General features: G+C 41.3%; 1 protein-coding gene and 1 long non-coding RNA gene across 2 annotated transcripts; one reads left to right on the top strand and one right to left on the bottom strand.

Annotated features, from left to right (window-relative positions):
• Positions 1 to 451: 451 nt before the first annotated feature.
• uqcc1 (ubiquinol-cytochrome c reductase complex assembly factor 1) lies at positions 452 to 17,715 on the top strand. The gene is made up of 9 exons (XM_023393266.2): positions 452 to 660; positions 2,502 to 2,609; positions 4,225 to 4,332; positions 6,038 to 6,110; positions 7,512 to 7,569; positions 8,041 to 8,149; positions 12,226 to 12,303; positions 13,390 to 13,503; positions 16,585 to 17,715. Exons 1-9 carry the CDS (start codon positions 586 to 588, stop codon positions 16,717 to 16,719), a joined length of 858 nt encoding a protein of 285 aa, XP_023249034.1. The 5' UTR covers positions 452 to 585; the 3' UTR covers positions 16,720 to 17,715.
• A 2,570-nt stretch (positions 17,716 to 20,285) lies between these two features.
• LOC147817608 (uncharacterized) lies at positions 20,286 to 25,106 on the bottom strand. The gene is made up of 3 exons (XR_015436222.1): positions 24,537 to 25,106; positions 21,535 to 21,687; positions 20,286 to 20,875 (listed from the first exon to the last, which is right to left on the bottom strand). It is a non-coding gene; the product is annotated as an uncharacterized LOC147817608 (long non-coding RNA).
• Between the last annotated feature and the right edge of the window lie 943 nt (positions 25,107 to 26,049).

Genomic DNA, 26,049 nt, shown 5'->3' with positions numbered 1-26,049 from the left:
TGCAGAACTATTAAATTAGACTGCATCAGTTTTGACTTTCTGTACCAAATAAACTGCATGTTTTTACAGTGTGATGTTGTGCTGCCCCCTACTAAATCTGAAACATAAGTTCCTTGTGGAACGAAATAAATCATTATATTATTACAGCAAATATGAGAATAAATGTATGTCACTATATTTGGTATGGTGTGGTACTATAGGCAAAATACTGTTAATTCCCCTTGAAACAATAATAGAGACACTTTAATTTTTAATTGAGGTACATGGAGATTATGGTTCTTGGTTTAAAATAGTTTAGTATAATACTTTGGGTCCGCAGCACACATTTAAGAGAATTAAATAAATTTAAATACAATTTAAATCCGCGGGATTAATAACCGCTTTCTGTTCAAGAGGAACCTTTCTTCGCTGAAGCCTGCTTTCCTGCCGGACGGGACCGGGTGCCGGACAGATTCCGTTGACATTGCTGAGGGGGAGGAGGTGGAGGAGGACTGCTGTTACCAAACCATAAGGTTTTTATTGAAGGCTGCCGCAGTTTGGTGGCAGCCCCGCTCCTCTCCTGTGACTTCCAGACATTTAGGAGCCATGTATCGGCGGCCGCTGCAGTCCGCCGTCAGAAGCCTGATTAACGGGACAGCGTCCAGAGCCGCCTACCGAAAGGTAATAACGTTACAGCTAACGTTAGCTTAGCCGCTAGTGTGATTTAAGCTAGGTAAACTAACGACACAATTCAAACTGTAACGACAGCTGCGGAGCTGATAACTGAAGGCAAACAATGAAAACGAAAGACAGAAAAGTTAAAAAAAAATTTGGTGTAAGTGTATCCTTGAGTTTGGGATATATCATCAAGCTAAAAATGTTAGTTTTAATAAGATTAGCTGCCTGTGAGGGTCATTACCTGGTTTGTGCAGGTGAACTTGACCGTTAACTGACGTCAATCCAACGGTAAGGGCCGCAGAAAGACTCTCTGGGCTTTGATGGAAATATGAAGTCACAGAAGTAGTTTTTACCTGAAGCACAGACAAACACCTGTAGACAGAAAATAACATATTCAAACCCACAGAACTTAAGTTGAAATTAGACCTGCAACGATTGACTATGATTGAGTAATTTATCAAGCAAGAAAAAACAAATATTCTCTGGTTTCAGCTTCTTAAATATGAGTTTGCTTGAATTGAAAAACTATGGTTGGTATTTTTGACAGTCAACATCTCATAGACTAAATAATAAATCTAAAGGTTAATTGATAAAGACAGTAATTCTTAGTTGTAGTCCTAGCTGACATATACACATTGACACCTTTCAGGTCTATTTGGTGGATTGATTAAGTACTAATGAAAGGTAGACACTGGTTTATGTTAATGTGAGAGTGGAACCAATGAAACTTGTTTATCGGCCTGTTTTTGTTTTGTTGTTGTTGTTTTCTTTAAACATATTTAAACCTAATCCATTTTATGACTTCATCATATTGATGCAAAAGTCATAGAGAAATCTAAAACTGCTTTAGTTCATTCCTGGTCATTCATTTGCAGCAATGATCTAATACATCCAGATATTACGTCATCATTCACCCATCATATGTCATATAAAATATCAGCCAACAAGCCGAATATTATTTTATAAACACATGAGAGAAACACATGATCAGTGTGTAGCTGTTCTCATTTGACTTTGAAATTTAATACAACACTGCTGCAGTTATCAGCATAGAAACATATTGTACAAGTGTGTAGCTCCTGGCATCTTCCCACTGTTTTATTTTTGTTATTAACTCAAGCCTTCAGCTGTCCTGCACACACACACACACACACACACACACACACACACACACACACACACACACACACAAAATATCAAAGAGGGAAAAGCTTTTTAAAAATTATACACATTAAGGAAGATTTGTCCAATGTTGCCCGATCATATGATCCCAGAGTCGTCTGCTTTGAAGTGTGCCATTATATCCTCTAGTCAGCGTTCATGAGATGCTGATGCATCTTTTTCCATTTGAAGAGAGGCACAACTAAAGCTTGACTGGCAATATGTAGGTCCCCAGGGAGCAGCCTGAACATGAGAGTCAGGATCAATGACTGTGCAACATACATTTTAAAGTATATTTAAAAAAAAAAAAACCCATCCACACATCCTCCGGCCGCAGGCAGGACCAAAACATGTGGCCGTGGGTTTCTGGGTCACAACCACATCTCAAGCAACTTTCACCTCCTCCTGCTAAAAGTCCCAACCTGCAGGTTTCAGAAGGAGTTGGTCTGGGGAATGTCAAAAACTTGGTCTGCTTTTGTTAGAAGTGCAGCCACACTTTTTTTACTTCCTTCCCAACTTCTGACCAGTTTTGTGTCAGGACAACATTAGAACCACAAACCTACAAATGTATGTTTATATTAACTTTATAATTTTCATGTCACACTGTGTATCTCACTCTCTCAGAGCTTAATCTCTCATCGTCCTCTCTCCTTCTTTTTGTCCTTCTCTCTGTCTCCATTCAGGCTTCAGATCAGGAAGCCTGCTTTGCTAGAGCTTTAGTAGCTTGCCAGCTGGCCAGAGTCTCCCCTCCCTGTTCAACACCATGTCGGACTCTGCACATCACCACACAGGTAACGTGACATGCAAACTAACACACAGAATTTGATATTTAAAAACCCCTGTGCGGGGCTGAATTTAGTGGCTGAAAAAGATATATATTTCAGTCTGAGAAACATATTGCTCATCAGGATCATCAATCTTTTACACAAAGCCTGCGTTACTAACTGGGAGTGTGGAGCTTACCAGAAACGAAAAGTCTGATGAAATATGCTCGAGCGGAAAAAGTAGGATTTAGTGTTTGTTGGTGTCGATCCAGTATGGATATTTAACTTTTTAGTCATTGTCTTATTTTAAGTCCAACGAGCTTGAGTACAGATTAAAAAGTGTCATGATTCTGTATTTTGCCAAAATGTAAGAAAATATGTTTGTCTTTAAATGTTGTTTTAAAAATTGTGGGTCGTCTTACACAGTTGTGAAGATAGGACTAAAGATTTATGTCTTCATAAAAACAGATATTCTTAAAGAATGCAGAGGCTGAACCACAATGATCAACGGTCCGGTCTACAGCAAATGGTTTTCAAATGCAGCCTCCATAGGATGTGACCCCTGAACTGAGACAAAGCCATAGACTTCTCCGGAGAGCATTGCATTATGGGTTGTTCGTAGCATCAATGTTGTGAGTTACTTCAGGTTTATTTGTAGTCTGTGTTTTAGAGTCATTTGACCTTAAATCTGATTAGCCCATTTTTAACCTACACGAGTTTCTGTTGGTTCATGTTTCACTGCAGCGGAGGAAAGAAATTCCTGCTGAGTGAAAACGAGTCCAAAGAATTTCCCACTGTCTTCACTGGAAAAAAACAGACCGAAACATCTGTGAAGCAGCTAAGAATGTCATGATAAGGACTCAAAGAGACAGACTGAAATGTTGCTAACAGGCAGAGAAAATCATTATAACCTGATACGAGGGAGAGTGAGTCTGTGACTGAGACTAGATCCACATGTGAAAGGCTTCGAGAGATGATGACTTTTACACTGGGGAATCATTTAGCACCAGTCTGACAGTGGTTTCTATCCCCAAAAAGAGGAAAAGAGGGGGTGATTAATGTTGTCCTGCATTTTGTCCACTACACTGCTTCCTCACTGCTCTGCATATTGAACACAGACAGATTTAAGATTCATTTTCAGTTCAGCAGAAAACATGCAATTTGCAAGACTGGTGATTGCAGGGATGTTAAATGTGAAGCAGCGGTGAGGGGTCGCTCAGGTCGCGGTGGCTGTAATGAAACTGTTAAGACAACACGCATCTTAGAATAGGTCACTATATTAATTTACTGAACAGCTGCACTCGCCCAGTAAAGGTCACGTTCCCCAGGTGTGTGTTGTCATGCTGTAGGTTTGTGTGTGTGTGTGTATGTGCTGTTGTTTTAATGAGGGTTATACAATATATATACACAGGGAATATTAAGGGTTGTTTTTCACTCCCACTTTTCCTGTCCTCCCTTGTTTTTCATCACTCTTTCCTTTCGTTCTCTTCTTCAAAAACACCATTCAGCTCATCTTTCCCTCCTTCCCTCATCCTCCCTTTCTCCCACACATTTCTTTCTGTTATCTCTCTCACCTCTGTCGCCCCCCCCCCCCTTTTTACCCCCTTACTCACTGTCTTTTATTCTGTTTCTCGTCCGGCAGCTCTGTAATGTGAAGGAGACGCCTCAGCACACGGAGGAGGAGGTGGGGGCCTTCACAAAGCTCATTGAGGCCATGGGCTTCACAGGACCTCTCAAATACAACAAATGGGTGAGTGACGGAGAGAAAAGGGACGACAAAGTGAGGGATCAGGTTGTAAAGTTAAGAACAAGTGATTGTGGGAAGAACGGAAAAAGGAAGAAAAGTATGATGGGTATATTCTTTTAATATGCACTGTATCTATTTCTACCTGCCTCAGACACCTCAGCCGACCAAACAGTTGCACCAAAGCTAAGTTTTTGTAAGATTATCCAAACATTAGCATTACGATGTCATGCTCGTGATTAATGACAGTAACCACAAGTAGTGGTAGTAATAGGAGGGTAGTGAGGTTTGGAGAGTTATGAGCCGAGTCCACACTGAGCCTAGGACCTGTACTGAACTGAGTGCAGTGTGAAAATGTTTAAATACAACAACAGCTGCACCTTTAGCCTCATTTAACCTGTTGGTTGAGTGCAAACATGTCACCAACACCCTGCAGGAACATCACAGGGCGGGAGGCTTTGAACCACAAAGCGAGCGATAAATATGAGAGAGATCGAAGTAAAGCACAGTAATCGATGTTGTGTAAATGTCATTTATAGAAAACACAGTAAATACAGCTGCTGCTGTGTGTGTGTGTGAAGGACGGTTATTTGACTCCAGTGTGTGTGTGTGTGGTGGTCAGAGGACGACAGAGGAGCTCCGACCTCCCAGCAGGGAGCTTAAGTTATGGGCTGTAAGCCAGGAATCTTCCTCACAGCATGTAAACACACACACACACACACACACACATACACACACACACACACACACACACACACAGACTCAAACACGGCCGAGCAAATCTGCTCTGCTTTTAAATGCACGTACACGCAGATAAAGTGTGGCTGCTGTTTCCAATCAGCAGCTTGATTTTTAATGTTAGTTGTTAAAATTGTCGAGGCCGTTGTGGCGCTGCAGGGAAAGGTCGTGACAAAGACAAAATGTGGCGTCCTGTAAAACCCTCTCCAGTCCTCTAATATTTAGAGAAAGAATCTCGGACACATACATTTAGATTTGTGATATTCACAAATCAACAACAACAATGAAAGACAAATACGCATGTTGATATTGTTCCAGGATTTGTCTGTGTTTTTTTTTTTTCTGGGTTTCATCCATTGCATCACACTGTTGCTCTGACTGTTTTCCAAGAATACCCACATCATTACAGTATAAATATTTACAGGCATGGCAAGGTTTGGTTATGTGGGAGGTTTTGGCGAAACAGTTAATGGAGGCGTACGTGCCAGGGAGAATGTGATGTTGTTGTCAAGTTGCAAAATGTTGGTGCTAAACAGCAGGTTGGCCTGAGCAGTTACACATCTCTGACCTCACACCCTGTTTGTTTCTGTTTGACTCCTTCTATAAGACACAAAACATCCTCAAACCCTGGGGGGGACTTGGTTTAAAACAAGTGTCTTTCTTTGTCTTTGACTCATGTGAAGCTCATTGAATTGTTTGAGGTGCGATGATTAAAGTTTCCTCGCCTTCATTTTACAGTGACACGTCTTCATTTGAAAACTATGGCAATGTATTTGTAGCTCACTAGTTTCCAATGACAAATGTTAGCATGGAAGGTAGCAACACTGCACTGAAGGAGTATGAAAGTCTTTTATCTCAAGCTTTTCAGCAAAGTGAAATAGTGTACAATTAATTATGAACCCTGAAATATCTAATTCAGTATATTTATGAAAGATGTTTATGATTTTTCTTTTTTCCCCTTTTGTCTCCACAGAAAATCAAGATCGCTGCCTTGCGCATGTACACATGCTGCGTAGAGAGAATCAATTATGACGAGTTCTTTGACAGTAAGTGGAGCTACGAGTCCCGTCTTCACACCAGCTCTGTTGCTAAAAAATGTGCAGCTCAAACCAACAACTCTTCCTCTGTACTCCAGCGGCTTGATGTTGCGTTGTCACAGAGGCTCAAGAGACACGTTTAATGAACAATGGTCAAAACTGACCTGATCTTTTATTTCACAGGATGGGTCAAGCTCCAATAATACTGGATCCTACATTTCCCACAATGCAACTCAATAGCATGTTTAATAAGACGTCCCTTGTCTTGTAAATTCCCCTCACCTTTGTTGAGAGAATTAGCGATCACGTCGACAGGTTATAAAGCACTTAAAGTGTTCATCATGAATACTGATGTCAGTGCGGCTGAGCTCCATTTCCTGTCAGCTGAGTGGATTTATATCCAGTATATGATAACACCTTTCAAAATAAGAGGAATGTTAATGGCAAACATGTTTCTGAAGGCAAGAGAGAAAGTGTTACAATAATACTGAATATACACACTGAGAAAAGCTGGAAAATCACTTACACACACACACACACACACATATGCACACACACTCTCTCTTCAGTATTAGTCCAGATCCAAACACTGACCATTAAGGCGTTGGTATTTGTCCCGGTCCAAATGGAGTTGATGAGCGCTCAGGGACACTGTCACAACCTGCCTGACACATTTATTAGACACTTTACTACCTGGCACACACAGATAGACACATAACACACACTTATATTACTCACACACACACACACACACACACACACACTTGGAGCCTGCTGCATTATCACACTGCATTTTACATTGTGGTAAAAATGAGCCTGATCCTGGTTCACAGGCCGATTTAAACACATGGCTGTGGCTTTATATCAGGACTCATCCTGGATATCTTGTCTTCAGAGTGTTAAGAGAAAGTATGGCTGCAATTGATGATTATTTTCATTATTGATCCATCTGTATTCTCTCAATTAATTGATTAATTTCTTGTCTTTAAAATGCTAAGAAAGCTGCCCATGAAACCAGACCTGATGTCTTCAGATCTCTTGTTTTATTTGCCCGTTTCAGGATTTTGATTTGGTCCGTTGCCAGAATAAATGAGACATTTTACAAAAGCATAATAATGACTGCTGAGAAACTGAAAAAGTAAAGAATGTAACTGAGACAAACAAATAACCAGCTACAACCAAAGCAGTGAATACAAAGGTTACAGCTGCTTCATGTGCAAGTGCTTTTATATGGCACGATGTTGTAGTGCTGCAACTAATCATTAATTGATGATGGAAGTGGTTGCAGTGAAATGACGAATAGTTGCAGCTCTGCAGAGTCTGTGGGAAAAGACGGGAACAAGAGTTTCCATGTGAGTGTTGTGTGAATCCTGTGTCGTAACACTTATTCATGTTTTGTGTTTGTTTCAGAATGCACCCTCCCTGACACACTCAACTCCTGGTTCTTGGTCGCACAGCTGCATGTGTGGTGTGTTAAAGACACACACACACACACACACACACACACTTCTTTCTCAGATGTCATGTTGATGTCTTTTTTTTCTCATCAGTCCTGCTTCTGTGTCTCATCAACATGGCGCATGTATGCAGTGTGTTATCTCTACGACTCTTGTGAATATAAACCTGATACTTCCACCACATGGAGCAGATGATGTTTTCTGCATAAATCTGAATTTTAATGATAGAGAACCGATTTCCCAGAAATGACTGTAACACTTGAAGTTCAGATTGATACCATGTACTGATGTAACACGCAAAGACAAACATCTGGTATGAAAACTCATTAGCTCAATTAGGAGGAAATCATTTTTTCTTGTGAACATAATAACTCACGAACAACACATAGTAGAAACTTCATATTTACACCACAGAGTTCTCATGTCTTGGCAGTCCACATGCCTCTTGTCCCCTCGTCTTACTTGATCCCCTCCTCCGTCAGGATGTGTTTGGTGCGGATGCGTCAGGAGGGCAGAGCAGGAAAGTACATGTGCCGTTACATTGTCCACTCCATGTGGGAGGATGTGGAGCAGAGGAGCAAAATCATGGGGGTAAGTTCTCTGTGTGTGTGTTTAGATGTGCATGTCCCTGTGAAGATTTATGTTCATCGTCAGAAAAGTCAGCAGGACTAAGACCACAAGATCACATAACCCTTACACCACAAACACATGTTGGACATTCATTGCATTCCATGTTCAGTATAGCTCGATGCACAGCACGCCTATGATAACACACAGGGTTTCCTAATTATAGGACCCTGGACTGGGGGATACGTTACCCTTTGAGCGAGCGAGAGAAGAAGCTCGCTCTCTCTCAGGTACCCTCGTGTCTCTGTTGGGGCCGGAAGCTCCAGTTACAACCATGAAAAGTAGCAGCTGAGAAACCGAACGAAGCGACGTGTTGCATCTGTATCGATCTCCTCCGCTCTGTTTATTCACAGCGCTGCAGCTACACGCAGCAAAGTCAGCTGGTCGGAGTGTGTGTGAATATTTAATTGTTCAGTTCGTTTTAGATTCTGCCACAAAACATTTTATTCAAGTTTCGGGTTTTGCTGACGGACTAGCTCTCAAATTTTATGAACTAGAGCCACAACTAACAAATATTTATATAATAATTTAGTAATTATTTTCTCTCGATGAATCGTTTTGTGTATAAAAACATCAAATCATTTCACAGTGATGTAAAACAGAAAAGCAGTAACTACAACTGTCACAATGTAGAAGCTGGAAACAACTGAGAAATTGCTTGAACGATTAATTGATTGCAAAAATAGTGACTGATTATTTATTTTTCTGTTGATAAATTAAACTTGACTAATAAACATAATTGTTTCAGCTAGAACGAACCACAAAAACAAAAACCAATCAGACATTTGGAATCTTAAAATGCTGAAAATAACCAGTCACACAGGGAAAACTATTGTTTTGTTGTATTAATACAGACCTCTGGTTCGTCAGGGTTATAGCACAGATATTTCATTAGTCATTAATTGTGTGATTGCAGCTGTAGAGAAACATCATGTTTTATCCATTGTTAGTTGCCACAGCAGCTCAGTTTTCTCTCAAGTAGCAGTGTTTTTCTAAAAAGCCACAAATGTGAAACAACCAGCTTCCAAACTGGTTCTCTGCCCGAAAACAACTAAATGTCATTCTCTTAAATAAATATTCATTATTTCAGAAACATTTCCGCTTGGGGCTGATGCAACAGGGCATTAAGTTTTATCCGTGCCATTGCATGCTACATGGGATGCAGGTTTTGTTTATTTAAAGTTTTACATCAGCATAATTGTGCCAACAGTTCTCAAGCAGAAAGTGGAGCCAAATCCCCGGAGTGTGGGTCTGGCCGCGGTCACCGTGTCCACAGAGTTGCTCCTCTATTCTCTGTCAGTGGAGCAGCTCCAGGAAGTGTCGCTCATTGACATCACAGACTTAAATCTTGGCCTCGCTCACGTGTAGCTTTCAGAGAGAGTTTCTCTTACTCAGATTAAACTCGAATTAACTCCCAAAGTTCATCGAGTGTGTTATGTGTTCGACTTGTTCAAATTTGATTGACTTGGATTAAGAGGAATAAAAGTCAAAAAAATAATTTGTGCTGAAATTTCCATAAAAATCCATCAAGCCAATATACAGTATATATCAATACCAGTATATCTGTGGTAATATTTATTGATCAGAGGAGACCCCAGCAAACGCTTGTACAACAGTATGTGACAATGTGCTAAATCGCCTCTTATTCTTTCCTTAATTACATGAATTCATTTTCGTCTTTGGGCTCGGGGAGAACAACAAGTCAGAAAGGTTCAAGTGAGGTCACGAGTCATTGGTGTCCAGTTTGGAGTGTTTTTCTGATTTCGTCAGAGTCCACACCTCATCACGTCACATCATCCATGTCACTCACGTTCACCTGTAAAATCCGCACGGTGGCAGGTAAACACCAGAAAAAGTCACAGGTACATATCTGTGATGTCAGTGGATCCGGATGGTTGAAGCTGGAGCCGGAGTTCACCGAGCTTTAAACCGGGAGGTCTTTAGTTTTAGCTCATTTAGCTGGTCGTGTGACAGAAAGAGGTCAGAGATGAGAAATTACAGTGCGGTTTGTGAGGTCACTCTTGGTGTGTGTGCACGCATGCATTGGGCGGAGCACAGAGGGGGGGGACATGTGTGTGAACGTGTGTGTGTGTGTTGGGGGGTGTTGCGTGTTTTCACAGCTGCATATGTGAACTTTTGTCAGCATGTGTACGTACACTTGCTTACATATGTGCTCGCACAAGCAAACACACGTACATGAGAATTACAATTTTACTCAATTTGACCTCAACGAAAAACCTAATGTTTTTAATCTACACACTTTGACTCTGTAATTCATGGTCAATGTGACGGACACAAAACACGTACAGCGCCACACAGAGGTTTATTCTGTGGCCCTGCTGTGAAGAAAGCATCTGAACTTCATCCGTTAGATAATTTCCTCGGACCGTCCAAATTTCTTTAAGCCACAGAGAAGCTCCGCGCTCCAGATGTGTGCAGCTGTTTTTCTCAAAGGCGTCTCAAGCACCCAGGTTTAAGGTTTCATCCTTGACACTGAAGCAGAGCTGCATCAATTAGTTGATTAATCTATCACCAGAAAATTAGCAACTATTTACATAATCAATTAACCCTAAATTCGAGCAAAAATACCAAACATGGTTTTTTCTCTATGAAACATTTTTCTTTTTTTTCTGATGTTTTAAGGCCCAAAAAATTCAGTTCAGTTAATCAGTTAATTGAGAAAATAACAAGCAGATTGATTGATAATGAAAATAGTCAGTGAAGGTCGAGAGAACGTGGCAACAAGATCTGAGTCGGGCGAAAACGTGCACTTGAAAACATCATATTACATCAAATACATAAATGTATCTCAAAATGATCACAATCTGCAACAGGTGAGCGACCTGAACGCCACAGCCCAAAGCACCTGTATATCTATATCAACAGAAAACAGTGAATTAATAATAATTGATCACAGATGTCGACAACTGGGATACAAAACCATCTGAGACAGAACCCCGAAGAGAAAAGACAAAATATGATCAATAACAAAATAAGTGTAGAGTGACAAATGAGAAATTAAAGAAAAAATATTTGTGAAAAAATATTAATGTCCTGGAAAGAGAATTAAATAGGAAAATAAAAAAAGCAACAAGGTGGGCCTGTGTGTGCATATTTGTGCATGTGCGTGCATGTGTGTGCGCGTCAAGCTGAAGAACCAGGCGCAGCTTCCTAATCGAGCTCCACATCAGCAGCTCATGTATTTGTACAACCAGGACCAGTGATTGGAGTCGCTCTCGGGTTTCATGCTAATTGTGGTCAGGAGCAGTAAAAACACTGCTCATTTTCTCCATGTTCATAATTAACTGCTGCAACCAGCTGAAACCAAGCGAACCCCACAATGACTGAGCTGTCCCCGGTCTCAGCGCCAGCTTAATGAACTCACCGCCGCAGCTCGGCTTCATCCTCAGGACAGATGGCTGCAGGAGCTCAGGTCATTACATCCAACTGTTCACATGCAGGACTTTCACATTAACCACTGCAAGGCCAGCTTTGTTGAGCAGTGTGTAGACACTTGATTGGAGAAGAACCGACATGAAATTTTACACGGATATTCACGGTCCCGGCCGATGAATCTTGATAGATTTTACTCTTGTTGCCACCCTGACTTTGACTGGTGTGGTTTTGAGGATAATGTCTGGGCAGTGGGCAACTACTGAATAAATTACTATGAATTTTGAGACTCACATTCATGTTCACCTCGGGATGAATTGTAAATGAATTTCCCAGTTGTGGGATAAATAAAGTTAATCTAATCTAACTTTTTCATCAGGCGGCATCAACGGGTCAACGTTTCATTTTCTGCTGTGCTTTGGTTTTCTGCCTGACAGAACTGCTAGCGCGGCTGTGGACTCGTAGTCTTGTTGTAAAATGAATTGTACTAATAAAAGCAGAATATAAATGTGGGCTAATTGGCCAGTTGTGTTATTACCCAAAACTACAGCTCCTCAGAAACAGGTGGTTGCTGCAGACTGTTGGATTGACCTCAGTATCTGACCGCAGTGTTTCTGTTTCCTCTCTCTCTTTCTTCTCCGATGCAGATTGATGCCATCCACAGAAAGGAAGCTATGAAGGTGATGACAGAGACTTTCTATGCTGCAATATTTGGATATGATGAGGTGAGATGCTTTCTATATATATATGCTTTCTATATATGCTTTCTATATATATATACATATACATATACACACACACACACACACACACACAGAGAGAGGAAGCAGCTACTAACATGCTGACACAGACACAGGCTTGAATCCTGTCCAGTGTTTATGTTCAACAGTTTTGTCTGGATCCAGCTGTGTCACAGTCTGCTGGAGACCGTCTGCGTCTCTCCGCTGCGTTCATGGCAGTTTGTCTCTCTAAGGGATGGAAATCATTTCTGGATGCATATAAACGCTTATTTTTATTGGCAGTTGATGTGAAATGAATATTTAATGACTGACCCACGAGGGACAGAGAGACAGAGGGAGAGACACATCACTTTCTTTTTTCTCATCTTTTGAGTTGCATCACAGTCAGCCCAGTTTCCTGCTGTCCGTGATCGCCTCCTCTGCACTTGAATGCAGCGTAATTCAATTTACATATTTTTCCGCTGCTAAAGGAGTGAGTATAAAATAGTGATTTAAATCATGGCTCATAAATACTACATGTTGACCAGGAGTCACTCTGAAGCTGCTGGTGCAACATAATGTCATGACAGCTGTGCTCTGTGATTGGTTATACTCACATTTAAAACATGTGAACACAGGAGGCAAAAGCTCATTTTCAACAGTTGTTAAAGCAAGTCAAATGCAGCCATAAAGCATCTGTTGCCACGTGTACATGAGCTGCATGTATGTGGCCAAACAACTCTGATCTATAGAAGACACGTGTCTGCTGAAGAACTGCTTCTCTGGAGACAATCAAACTGGGAGTGGGAGCAGAATCAACACATCTGGATCCTGTGGGACACCCAGTGTTAAACTAATGTGGCGAAGAAACAAATCTCTTATTTTAAAACAGATTTTATTTGACTTGTCTCCCATTTCTACGAAACAATCACCCACAAACAGCATCACAGAGCCGACTGATTTTTTTACCTGGAGACATTACTGCTCACTGATGTATGATCATGTGAGTCTCTGGTTTCACAGAACAAATTATGTAATGATGCAGGATCAATAATACAGTGTGTGTGCGTGTGTGTGTGTGTGTGTGTGCAGGGAATCCTGTCTGATGACCCTGTGCTGGCTGCAGCTCTGTGGAGAATCCTGTTCAATCGCCAGTGTGAAGACCCCAAACAGCTGGAGCTCATGGTGGAGTACGTACGCAAACAGGTGTGTTTACACTCGCCTCCGACTATATTTGTGTTCGTGACTCAGGTCTGCAAATACATGTGATGTATTTGTATTTAGAAACTTTATTTAAACCAGCTTCACATCCTCTTCCTCGCTGCTGTCTGTGGAGGACGGACACACGAGGTGTAGCTGTGGTTTATTTGCACATTCAAATGATGAAATATGTACAAGAGAAGAAAGCAGTGATTCGACAGAGCAAGGAGAAAAGGTTTCCTCTTGAGCAGTGGTGGGAAGTAACTAAGTACATTTACTCACTATAAATGAACAAGTTTCTTTATATTTTTACTGCACCATATTTCAGAGGGAAATGTACCTTTAACTCCACTACATTTATTTGACAGTTGTAGTTTCAGAGTTAAATTTTGCATTAAAGGGCCTTTGACATCCCTGAATAGAGCTTTTCTCTGAGAGTGCAAACAGACTTCTCTTGATTGACATCTTTATCACTACTCTCAGTGTTGTACCTGTAAAGGTGGGACAAATTATACCAATTACACCTTTGACAGTTTATTAGTAGATAGAAGTAATGAGCTCCACGTGACTTCAACCAGAGCACAGGTCTGATTAGCTGTAATGACTGGAAGAGTCTGGTTGGAGACTTTTGATCATGTTTCCACCAAAAGAGACATTTCCCCTCTGAAGCTTCTTTTCAAATAGTTTCATTAAAGTAAGTAGTTTTTATTAAAAAAAAAGAAAGAGGGGGAAAAAAAGCAAAGACTAGAGGAAAGTAGAGCTGAACAGTTAATAGAAATATTATCCATATCCCAAAATGCTAAAGTGCAATATCACAGCAGGAGCTGCAATTTTTCAAATTGAAAACAACAGGCCATAAATAAAACATAATGATGCTACAGAGACACTAAATCATATTCTCCAGACGTCAGTGAAAATGAGAACAGACCACTTCAAGTGAAATCCTGACTCATCGTAACCGCGGAGGAATTTATTTATTTTTTTTAGTACATCGATCAGCTTTAGAGGAAAGTCCAAAATAATGAACATAAAATGATGTATCACATCCTTTTAATCATCTCACGACGCTGCAGCAGCTGCAACAGAAACATGCTGCTTACACACAGTGGTAATTATATAATGTCAGATAGAATCAGAAATCATATATTTATATATTTCCTACTGATACTTTAATAATTCCTCTGTAAAGACTTTAAATCATGAACTTTTGGATGTAAAAAAAGTAAAAATCCAACACTCTGTTTTCCCCTGTTCTGCCCAACCCCCCCCCCCCCAGCACTTCTCCTCACCCGTTAACCTGCTCACCTCTTCCTTTCTCTCCTCTCTGTATATTTTCTTTCCCTCTGTGAGATTGAAAACACTCTCCTGGTCTCAGAAACACCTGCACCTCCATCTGCTACTGGGGCCATATGCTGCAGGACCTCCTCTCTCCCTCCACCTCCCCTTTCTTTCATCCCGACTCTGCAGCTTTTCCTTTAATGACTCCGTCTCTCTGTTTACGTCAGACTTCCTCTTCCAGCTTCGCTGCACTCTTTACTTTTTATTTTCTGGTCTCACTGACACGTCCGTCGACTCTGCTGCAGCTTTTCCTCCTCTCATGAGCTCAGAGGGAACACGCTGCTGCTGCATCACACCAACAAGAGCTGACTGCTACACACACACACACACACACACACACACACACACACACACACAGATGCAGGTGTGTTAAAGGTCATGGGTGCAGTGTCCAACTCAATCAGCTTACAAAGTGTCCCCCAGAGTGTGTGTGTGTTTGTTTATGTCTGCTGGTCTAAGAGTCAGTAGAAGTAACACACACACACACACACACACACACACACACACACACACACACACCTCCAGGGAAAGTAAACAGTAAACAAGTTTGTCAGGTTTAGTGTCACATCTTCACACATACACAGTTTTAACATTGAGGGTGGCAGAACTACATCTATGCATTAACTCCACCTTCTGCATTTTATAACAGCTCTGCTGCAGACACTATGTTTTCAGGTCGTCCCATCCAAGGTCAAAGGTCACCGTGACCTCACGAAACATGTTTTCGGCCATAACTCCAGAATTTATACGCTAATTATGAGACAACTTAACACAAATGTCTAACAGGACAAAACAATATTTTATATCCCCAAGGTCAAAGGTCAACTTCTCTGTGACATCATAATGTTCTGCAAAAAAACACTTCTGGTCATTGTTCAAAGCTGTAACTCGGGAACAGAGGGAGAGACCGTGACCGTGTTTCCTGCGTCTTGATTGGTGGAGGCACGATTGTGGTTTATGTCGTCTTAGTTTTGTTTCTTTGTTTCCTGTCTGATGCTGAATATCAGCAGTGTATACATTATAAATGATTTTCAGTGGCTTCAGTTTGAATCAAACTTAGTGTTAATTTTACTATTTAAATCTGAATTCTTTCTAATCCCCCGTTGAATGTCGTCAGGTTGTTCTTTCAGCATTTACAAGTATCTTAAGTCTAAAATAACTAATGCGTTCGTTGGCTGAGAAACAGGAAGATTGATCATGTCTGTAGAGAGGAGTCACGACTCTGTTGGTCCGTGTTGAACTACAGAAACACAGTCTGCTCGCTGTCGTGCAGTGATGTCACAGAGTGATGTGTCTTTTCTCTCACAAATAATCTTTGTCTGGATAAAGACGCCAGCTGCAGTAACCAGAGAACAAGACGACTTTTCAATTCAGCTGCCACAAAAATTATGTTAATTTTTACCAAAATCATCCAACGGTTCACAAAGAAAGTAAAAAATGTTTTGCTCCAATTAATCGTCTGACGACCTCCTCAGATTTCTCTCACAACCACCTCGGGTTGGGAACTACTACTTTAAACTATTGAGCTCTATATAAAGTCGTTCATACAGGCTCCACGTCAGACCGCTATGACAGTAACGATGTCTCAGTGTTAATCTAATCATGTCAGAGTCGGATATAATTTCCTTGCAGAGTCAGCACTTCTAATACAAGCAGATGATACCTCTGTACTTTGTTCAGTGCAGTACTTTTTACTTGTCAAGCAGTATTTTTACATTGTTGTACTGACTCTTCACTCCTCCGCTGCAGATGCAGTACATTGACGCTCTGGACGGCGAGGACCTCCTGCTGACCGGCGAGGTGAAGTGGCGCCCCCTGGTGGAGGAGAACGCACAGAGCATCCTGAAGGTGGTCACACCCACGTACAACGACACCGGACTGTGAGACGAAGGGACGGACTCCTGTTTCCTCTCATCCAAAGTCCTTCCCCTCATGTCCTCCTCTCTCACGTGTTGACTTCCTTTCTCCTCCCTAGAAACATGTAACATTTTCCCTCATCTCTCTCTCTCTCTCTCTCTCTCTCCCTCTCCCCTCTCCTCTCTCCCCTGTCATATAAGGTGGGATTTTAAATTTGACGTAAGGTCTGTAGCTTTCTCAAATGCTCCTTTACTTCTCTTTTCTCCCAAAACTCTTCTCCACCACTTCTTCCTCCTCCTCCTCCTCCTCCTCCTCCTCCTCCTCCGCCTGAACGATTTGTCCACCAGAAGTCTGTTTGAGGAGGAGCGGTATAAACAGGGTAGACAGTCAGGGATTATTTTTCATTTTTACACACATACCCGTGCTCGTTCACCCGTCAATCAGCAAAGCAACCAGTTCACAACCATGGAAACGCCGTGCATCGCCATCCTCCGCCGCCGTCGTCGTCGTCCTGTCGGTTTCGAGAGCCTCCGCCGATTCCTCTCTGCAAACCGAGAGAACAAGATACTCTGTATTTATATTTTTCTCACTTTTTTTCCACGAATGCCGCGCTGTATTTATAACATATTTTGTATACCTCTGTGTTTACACTTTTCCTCCTGCAGAGGCGTCAGCTGAGACTTCTGTCACTGCTCCTTCACTGTGCGTTCAATAAAGTTTCACTCTGAGTAGGTGAAGTTAGACGACATGAAAATCATGGTTCTAGGAAACAAATGCAAGAAGATTTGACGGGTTACTGGACTTCCTCTCTTTGTGCCGGAGGTCTGTAGTTAAACGTCTCTGCTCCCGAAACATCCACAGTCTGCGTTTCTCTGTTTGTCTGGCTCCCATGATGCTCTCTGACCGAAACAGGAAGCTGAGCCCTCAAAGACTCAGACGTCACCACTGTATTAAAAACAATAAGGTTTTTTTTTGTTTGTTTGTTTTTAAAAAGTAAATAAAATGTTCTCTGGATGTATAAAACTGCTGAGCCTTGTTTCGTTCATGTTCTACTTTTTGTGACCTCCACTGTCCAGGTGCAATATAAACTTAGTTGTAGACGTCTCCTTGCAACCTCACCTTCAAACAGCAGTTAACGGTTGCCAGGGGAAACGCCCGCCCACAAGCCTGAAGCTTAGTCACAAGCCAAGTTTAAATTTAGCACAAATTTTGAACAAATTTCCTAAAATTCATCAAAAGAAAATGTGAATTAACGAACATTTCCACCAACTAGTGTCGTGTGGATATTAGCAGCTGGTTATTTGAGCTTGTGGAGCTAATTCTTCAGTCGCTGCCATTAAACCACTGCAGAAGAAGACACAGGGAGATGAGGTCATTAAAAGGAAAAAAGATCCAGTCGAAGCTCGAACGATGGAAAACCTGATGGAAATCTGACATTTCTCTTCAGTCTTGCTGATGGCTTTAATTTTTGATTAATTACCCGTTTTAAACACAAACCTCAATACGTCACATTCACATGTTTTTTCTGCAGGAAAAAAAAAAACCCCAAAGATCCACTTTGAAAAACAAAGACCTGGTTCCAGACAGAGTTTTGAGTCACAGGTTAAAATCACTCCACCTCGTCTGGAGACACAAATCCAGTGTGAGTGAAGCTTTAGAGACTGTTTTAGTACGTTCTCCGTCTCTAGAGTCTCGCCTGAGGTTTTTATCTTTGACTCTCATGATGCTCTTTCTCCTGAGTCTCCTGGACTTCATGATAATCACTTGGCTTATAACTGTAATAATGTGTTATTCATGCACCGTTGTATTATATAATGTGAGCTGCAGGATGAAATGAAGGCACCGTGTTCCGCCGCCTGCTCTTCTGCATGTGGCCAGCTGATGGCGCCCACACTCCACTGGTTTTATTTTAATATGGAGCACAACAGCCAGTTGATCCTGATGCAGCTTCTGCAAGACTTTTACGTTCTTTATCATTTCAAGTTCGTCCAACACAGACGGTTTAAAAGGCGGGAAAGTCCGTGACAGGTGACGTGGCACAGAGACATGAGGGGAGTTACTCAGTAGAAACCAGTGACCGGATTGTTGGTTGGATTCATCCACCTCAGGGGTTTTTAATACATTGAATTTTTTGACTATTTATTATTATATATAGTTTTATTTTTTTTTCCATCCTACACACATGATCTCCATTTAACTTCATTACTGCACCACTGATTATTTAGACGTGTCAGGTGGAAACATGGAAACATTTCTCTAGCTCTGGAGCTGCGCACGTGAAGATGATGTGAAGTGAAACATCGGCTCTGGTGTCTTTGGTTTGTTGTCGCTCTCTGGAAAAAAAAAAAACCCTCCGACTTTCATCTGGGTCTCAGGACGTGACGGGCTCCTCTCCGTCCTCCATCCTCCGTCCTCCATCCTCCGTCCTCCATCCTCTCCATCCTCTCCGTCCTCTCACCGGCAGCGGCGGCTGAAAGAGGAAACGCTCAGACTGAGTCATGACGTCACAGAGGAGCGTCTGTGTGTTTTTTTTTAATGTTCTTTTCCACTCATCTCCCAACGCTCCCGTCCTTTCCTTTACACACCCTGTTTCTTTGTTTTCCATCTTTATACTCGGCTTGTGTTTATACTTTTTAAAGTGATGTGATCGTCAGAGAGGAAATTTAACAATAACAGCCTCAGACATCAGACATCAGGCGGAGCTGCTGGAGCTCAAATGAGGTTTTGACTCGTGGCCGAAATTTTACATTTTTCTAAGTTTGACAGAAGATTTAAAACATTATATTTAAACAGAGTGAACAATGATGGAGCAAAGATGAATGCAAACAGGAAAAGTTTTACCACTCTTCTCCTCCTCCTCCTCTCCTTCTCCGCTCAATAAGCTGCAGCCTGTGAAATGGTTCATGGCTGTAAATGAAGTGTGAATACATCACGACCTTGTGCAACAGCCAGTATCATTTAGTTTAACCAGATTAAATTGACATTTTGACTTTTCTTTACTGGATATCTGTGTAATGATCAACATAAATCGCTTGTAACAGACCATAATATTAGAACACTAAGGTCACGTTCAGGCTGGCGTTGAAATACTCGCCTCCTGCTTTATTTTAAATGACGTTGCTATGGCGACGCGGTGATGCAGAGAGCTCCAGTCGCCCCGGAAAAAAGAGGCCGTCCTCCCGTAAAGAAAACGAGCCCACGGGTCGTCTGTGCCGCAGGTTATTACGTACGGTGGCCGTGAGAGAAAACAGACTAAACACTAATTTAAGAAAACGTCTTCATCAGTTCGACAACACGTGATGCAAATACTGACATCACAAACAAACAAACAAACAAACAATCGATGATGATGTTTTCTGCATTTGCGTTCTCTTAAGATGCAGTGCGTTGAGCTCTCAGGGCCGCCGTAATTACGACCCATAGTTACGTTTTGTTGCTAGGCGACACCTAGTGGTCGTAGTAATTATGACAGGTGACGTAGTATAAAGAGAGACAAAGTAACCATTAGGAACTTCAAAGGTAAAGTGGATTATAAAGTTTCCAATGTAAATGAAGGAACAGAATACAATATACATGTAGCGTCTCTTTCTCTGTCTCTGTCTCTGTACTGTAATTAATATTCATTTAATTTTTCCAGTGTCACATGAGTTTCAGATTCACAGTCAGGAGGTTTACAGGCCAAAAAAGATTTCATGGCTTCATGTATTATTTGCTCTGTTCTCTGCTGCTGTGTGTGAAGCTCCGTGAAAAGAGGCTGTTTAGTGGGTTAACAAGCTATTGTATCCATTCATAAGGAAACCAGTTTTTCCAAAGTGACAGTGTTGTTCCCAGCCTTGTCTCACTGTGTGTGTGTGTGTGTGTGTGTGTGTGTGTGTGTGTGTGTGTGTGTGTGTGTGTGTGTGTGTACTTCTATCTTTGTGAGGACCAGTCTGGTTCTCTCTTTCTGACACACCTTCAAAACAGTATGAGGGTTAAGATTTTGTTTTAGGCTTCAGGAAAGGGTTAGGTTAGGGTTGGGGTTAGGAATTCAGTTGTGATGGTTAAGGTGTGTGTGTGTGTGTGTGTGTGTGTGTGTGTGTGTGTGTGTGTGTGTGTGTGTGTGTGTTTGATCTGATAACTTTCACGCTTCTTCCTGACTCAGTTCAGATCAGGTTTCATCCCATCAGAATTTCCACAGATGCTCCTGCAAATGTATGTGAGTACACAACACACACACACACACACACACATTTATTTTATACACAAGTCTTTGCAGCAGACTGCAGGATAATCCTAACAGTAAAAATCACTGTTCAAAAACTAAACTCACTTCAGTCTAATTCAGGCTAATATTTCAACGCTATTCCGAATGTGTTAGAATTCAGGATTTGATAAAGCTCGTGTTCCCTTTGGATTGACTGAATATTGTGGGTGTAGAATTTTCCAATTAAGGGAGGGATATATCAACATTATCCGGGGTTTAGGAGGGTTCGTCTCAGTTTGCCTGTTTCGTGCGTTGTACACGAACCAATTAGACGATAGTTTGCCAGGCTGGAGTGGAGATGCAGGGACAAGAGAAAATGCCATGATGCACAGAAACATTTTAATTGGAGTTAATTGGAGTTGTACGGCTGCATGTACATGAGAATATAATGATATTTATTCATAGAGCACGTTTCAAAATCCACGTTACACAGTTCTTGACAAGGGCAGCAAAATAAGATGCATTAGACATAAAATGAAGAGGTTTCAAAGAGGAAAAAAAACAGTTAAAACAATTAGGTGTATAAAAACCAGGAAAAGCTCTCAGATAAATATGTTTTAAGAAGGGACTTAAAGGAGGTCACAGACTCAGACTCTGACCTGATTTCCTCGGGCAGATCGCTCCAGAGCCTCAGGGGCCACGACTGCAAACGCTCTGTCCCCTTTAATGTCGGCCGGGCCTCTGGAACAGACGGACGACCTTCACCTGAGGTCTCAAGGTGCGTCCTGATGTCAGAGAGGTCAGAGACACAGCTGGGAGAGAGGCCACAGAGGGCTTTAAAAGGGATCAATAAAATCTTAAAGTCTATTTACAGAGACAGAGGCAGAAACAGGAGTGATGTGATCATGACTTAGTGGAATATAGATATTAGTGAAATATTCTCTGGTTTGGTCCCAATGATCTTCACATGAGAGGACGACACTTTAAAAACCGCTCTGATGAAAATCAAGTTTTTAACCTTGTTAACATCCATACGGTGTTTTTTAAATTATACACGACATATGATGAGTGAAATAGTCAGTCGATTAGCGGGGGAGAGTTAGCATTAGCACAACCGCTAATGCTTTGTCAGCCACTGCCAGTAACAATGTAACAAACAACGTAAACAAATAAAAGATGCTAACCACGCTAACGGTTCTGACCCGTCTGCTAGTCTCTGGTTCTGGTCTCAACAGACTCCTCATCTGAGTCTGGGTCTGACTGAGGCTCCAACATGTGGCTGAGTCTCTGTGATGTTTCGTCCTCTCACCATCTTAATGGTCTTTGCTCTCTCACCTGACCACCTGGAGCCAGGAGGTGGTGGGCGGAGCTCAAGGCCTGATCCAGGAAGTAAGAATAGATGAGCTTCCAGTCCCAGTTTTTTGTCTTTTTTACAATGTTTATGTGTGAAAACCAAGTTAAACAAAATATTAATCATTACAGAGGATTTTACTGAGTTTAATACATTTGTGGAGAGGAACCTTTAGCATTTTAGCATGCTAACATTTGCTAATTAGCACTAAACACAAAGTACAGTTGAGGCTGATGGGATTGTCTTTGCTCTTGTAGATATTTGGTCATAAACCAAAGTACTGGACAAATTTCAATGTTGACCTGATGATGAAAAATATAAGAATCAAAGACATTTAAATTTATCCTGTTGGGACACTGAATCTGTGATAAACTTCACAACAATCCACCCAATAGAAGAATTCTCCACTGATTTAGCATCACACTGAAAAACCAAAAGCCTCGACCACAGTGGCGCCAGAGGAAAAGTCAAGACGATCCACAAAGTCACTACGTTAAATCCTTGTCAGTCCATCCGCTAGCTGTTTGGATATTTGAGTCTTGGACCGTCAGTGAAACCACTCGGCCCGCCTGCCTCAGTGGAAAAACTCTCAGTTTGCATTCAGAACTAAAAGCGTTTGTCCCAGTAGGAGAGAACTGGGTCACCCACCAGGTTTCATTATGCAGGATCCCCGGTGACAGAAGCAGCTGCTGACATCTGGGTCACACACAAGTTGTGACCTGGTGCTCTGCAGCAGAGCAGAGAGCAGGATGTTCAGACAGCTCTCAGTGTCGTCGGTGCATGATCAACAAGATGTGCACATATTATCATTCTGCATGAAATGATTTGAACTGCAACGCGGATAAAGGACAGTTCTAATAATGTGATTGATGTTCATTAGCTGGAAAACGTTTGGCTGCAGAACGAATGATGAAGTTAACTAAAAAATATTCACATTGTTTTCCACATAAAAATCTGTGCTTTTTATTTTTTATTTTGTTTTTCTTCTCCGCATTTTAGTTGTATCAAAAAAATGATGAAGAAAATATAAATGCAGACAAAGAGAAACGAGTCACGTCTGACGTTTAAATCTAATGTTTGTTATTAAATTGAGCTGCAGATTTTCTCTTCAGTGTTTTTATATGTATTTATTCCAGCAGTCGTTTATAAATCTGAAGATGTTTTTCACTGTGCTTTTAAATGTGTTTCTGCTCCAGGTGACACATTGATGCTTCACACCCATAACACACACACACACACACACACACACACACACACACGTAAAGGAATCACACCACAAACCGTTTGTCCTGTTCAGTGGATCACGTGAGAAAACTCTTTTACTGAACCTGCTGCAACAAGAATCCTGCAGCTGACATAACATGTTTTTTCTATTTTAGTCTGTTTAGTTTTTCTTATAACTTCCTTTTCTCTCTCTAAGTCTCTTTCTCACTTTGTTTTCTTCCCTTCGATAAACTGAAAGTTTCCGTGGCTCGTACAGACCGTTGTTATGCAGCCATCAGGTTCTTTACCTGAATATTTCTATTTCATGCTCCTTCATACAAGAATTTAGAAGTAAATATTGAACCTTCTCCTCCACTGCATTAGTTACTTTTCAGATTAAAACTTATCATATAACAATCTTATATTATACAATGTATTGATATAGATTTTCTCTTGTGACTCCTTCAAATGTCTGAGTCGTTAGTGAGTGATTTGAATAAATCTCTGAGGTCTTAATAATTAAAAAATAAAATTAAACTTTTTTTCCACAAAAAAGAGAAACGAAAGGAATTCAGTCCAAAATAAATTAATTAATTAAAAAAACTTTTCCTCTTTTCTCTCCATTTAATCATCTGATGACCCCTCATATTTATCTGGTGACCCCTTGCAGGGGCCCGACCCCTGGGTTGGGAACCACTGGACTAAACTAGCTTCAAGTCTGTAATATAAACAGGAAATGAGCACAAGTTTAAGTAAGTAGGACGTATTTATAAGTAGTTAAATCCAGCTCCACCTGCAGCAGCTACAACAGTAAAATGCAGCTGAAGCCTTGATGCATCAATATTATTCTAATAATATCATATAATAATATAATAATACATTTCACACTTTTCATACTTAGGTACATGTAGCTGAAAATACTTCTGTACTTTTATTTACTATAAATGCTGGAGTTTTACTTGTAATGGAGTATTTTTACTTTGTTGTTCTGGTATTTTTACTTCAGTATCACTGACGTTTCATTAAAGAAGCGTCTCTGCAGCAGGTGTGTGCTCTGTGTGAGTGTCCATGCCCTCCCTGCAGGGCTTCACCTCCACGGCTGCTCACCTGCCAACGCCATCACACCTACAGCTCGTCCAAACGCTCCGTGCGGTCGTTCTGTTACACAATCTGCATTTCCCACATCGCTGCTCAGCGTGCACGGCAAACCAGCAGAGTTCTGATCCGATGAGAAGGAAAAGTCTTGGATTTTCCACATTTCTGTTTGAGACAGAGACAGATCTCTGTTTTTATAATGTTTCATGAATTATAAAAGAAAAAGAAAAAGCCACGTGTGTGTGCCGAAGTGTCGGAGTTGTTTTCACTCTCTGTGCACATTCGACATTCAGGTCACACTCAGATCTGTTGTTACACGCTCGGAGTCGGTTGGAACCTGGGAGCGTTTTGGTTTTTTTTCTTTTTCTTTTGCTGGATCCACAGAGCTGCTCAAACTACATCACCTTCTCAGTCAGAGTGACAGTCTCGTTGGTTGGTTACCATGGTGACGACAGAGACCACCCCCAGCAGAGAGTCACAGGTTCAGTGCCCTCAAGTTCCCGCTCCTTTTAACGCGTCTCAGAGTGAGTTGGAGCCACACGAGAGACGACCTTCACAAACACAAACACACACAGCGCGTGAATATTAGAGCTGAGTAAAGTCAAAAATAACAAAGGCTCAACACCTGAGAAGAGGGCGGGGCTTCAGTCGGGACACAGGTGTCAGTCAGTCAGCTGGATAAACCCACAGACTTTGGTGCTGCCATGAGGTAAACATTTTAACAACTATTAGATGGGATAAACAGATGTTCGTGTTCCCCGCAGTCTGATCTCTAATAAGTTTAAAGGTGCTACATGTACGTTTTTTCGCTATTGCTACATGGCTAACGTTAGCATTAACAGCTGTTTACTTGAAACAGCATCAAACTTCATTCTTTTACTCACCAAGACTACTCGTCTCCAGCGGTGGAAAAGCAACGCCAACGTTAACTCTTCTCTTTTACTGAAGTTAGCATGCTAACCAGCTAGCCCCAGCCTGTCTCGTCGCTTTCAGATAGCAACTCACTGAAGCCTCCAATCTGCCGTGGAGGTGTAGCGCAGCTCAGAGGATTTATTATAACCTCCTGAAGCGCTTTTGACCTACTCCCAGCAAGAAACCACGTTCAGCTGCAGAGGAAACTTACTAATAGCCCCTTTAATAAATTTTAATTTGTCCCATACTTTGTTTTATGACCAAAAACCTGCAAAACTAATGATATTCCCATCAGCCTCTGCTGTACTTTGTGTTTTGTGCTAATTAAGCAAATATTACCAGGCTAGCGCATTAAACTGAGATGGTGAACAGGGTAAATATTATATTTAATGTCATGTTTTTTTATGTTTTACCTTAAAAAACCTGGACAAATAAAACAAACGTAGCCTTTCAAATAAACATGACAACTGTTTTCCACACAGCCAGAGTCAGTCCGAAAGACCAGAAACAGACCAGAGTCCCAAACACTTGAGTGTTTTCCAACAGTGACGTCCGCATGTAAGAAACAATTAAAGTAAGCTGCACTGAAACATCACATCTGCCAAATGACATT

This window comes from Seriola lalandi, unplaced genomic scaffold (assembly GCF_002814215.2).
Source record: "Seriola lalandi dorsalis isolate HSWRI2012SDOR001 ecotype SW California unplaced genomic scaffold, Sedor1 jcf7180002054932, whole genome shotgun sequence".
Taxonomy (NCBI): Eukaryota; Metazoa; Chordata; class Actinopteri; order Carangiformes; family Carangidae; genus Seriola; species Seriola lalandi.
This window is presented reverse-complemented; position numbering and strand designations above follow the sequence as displayed.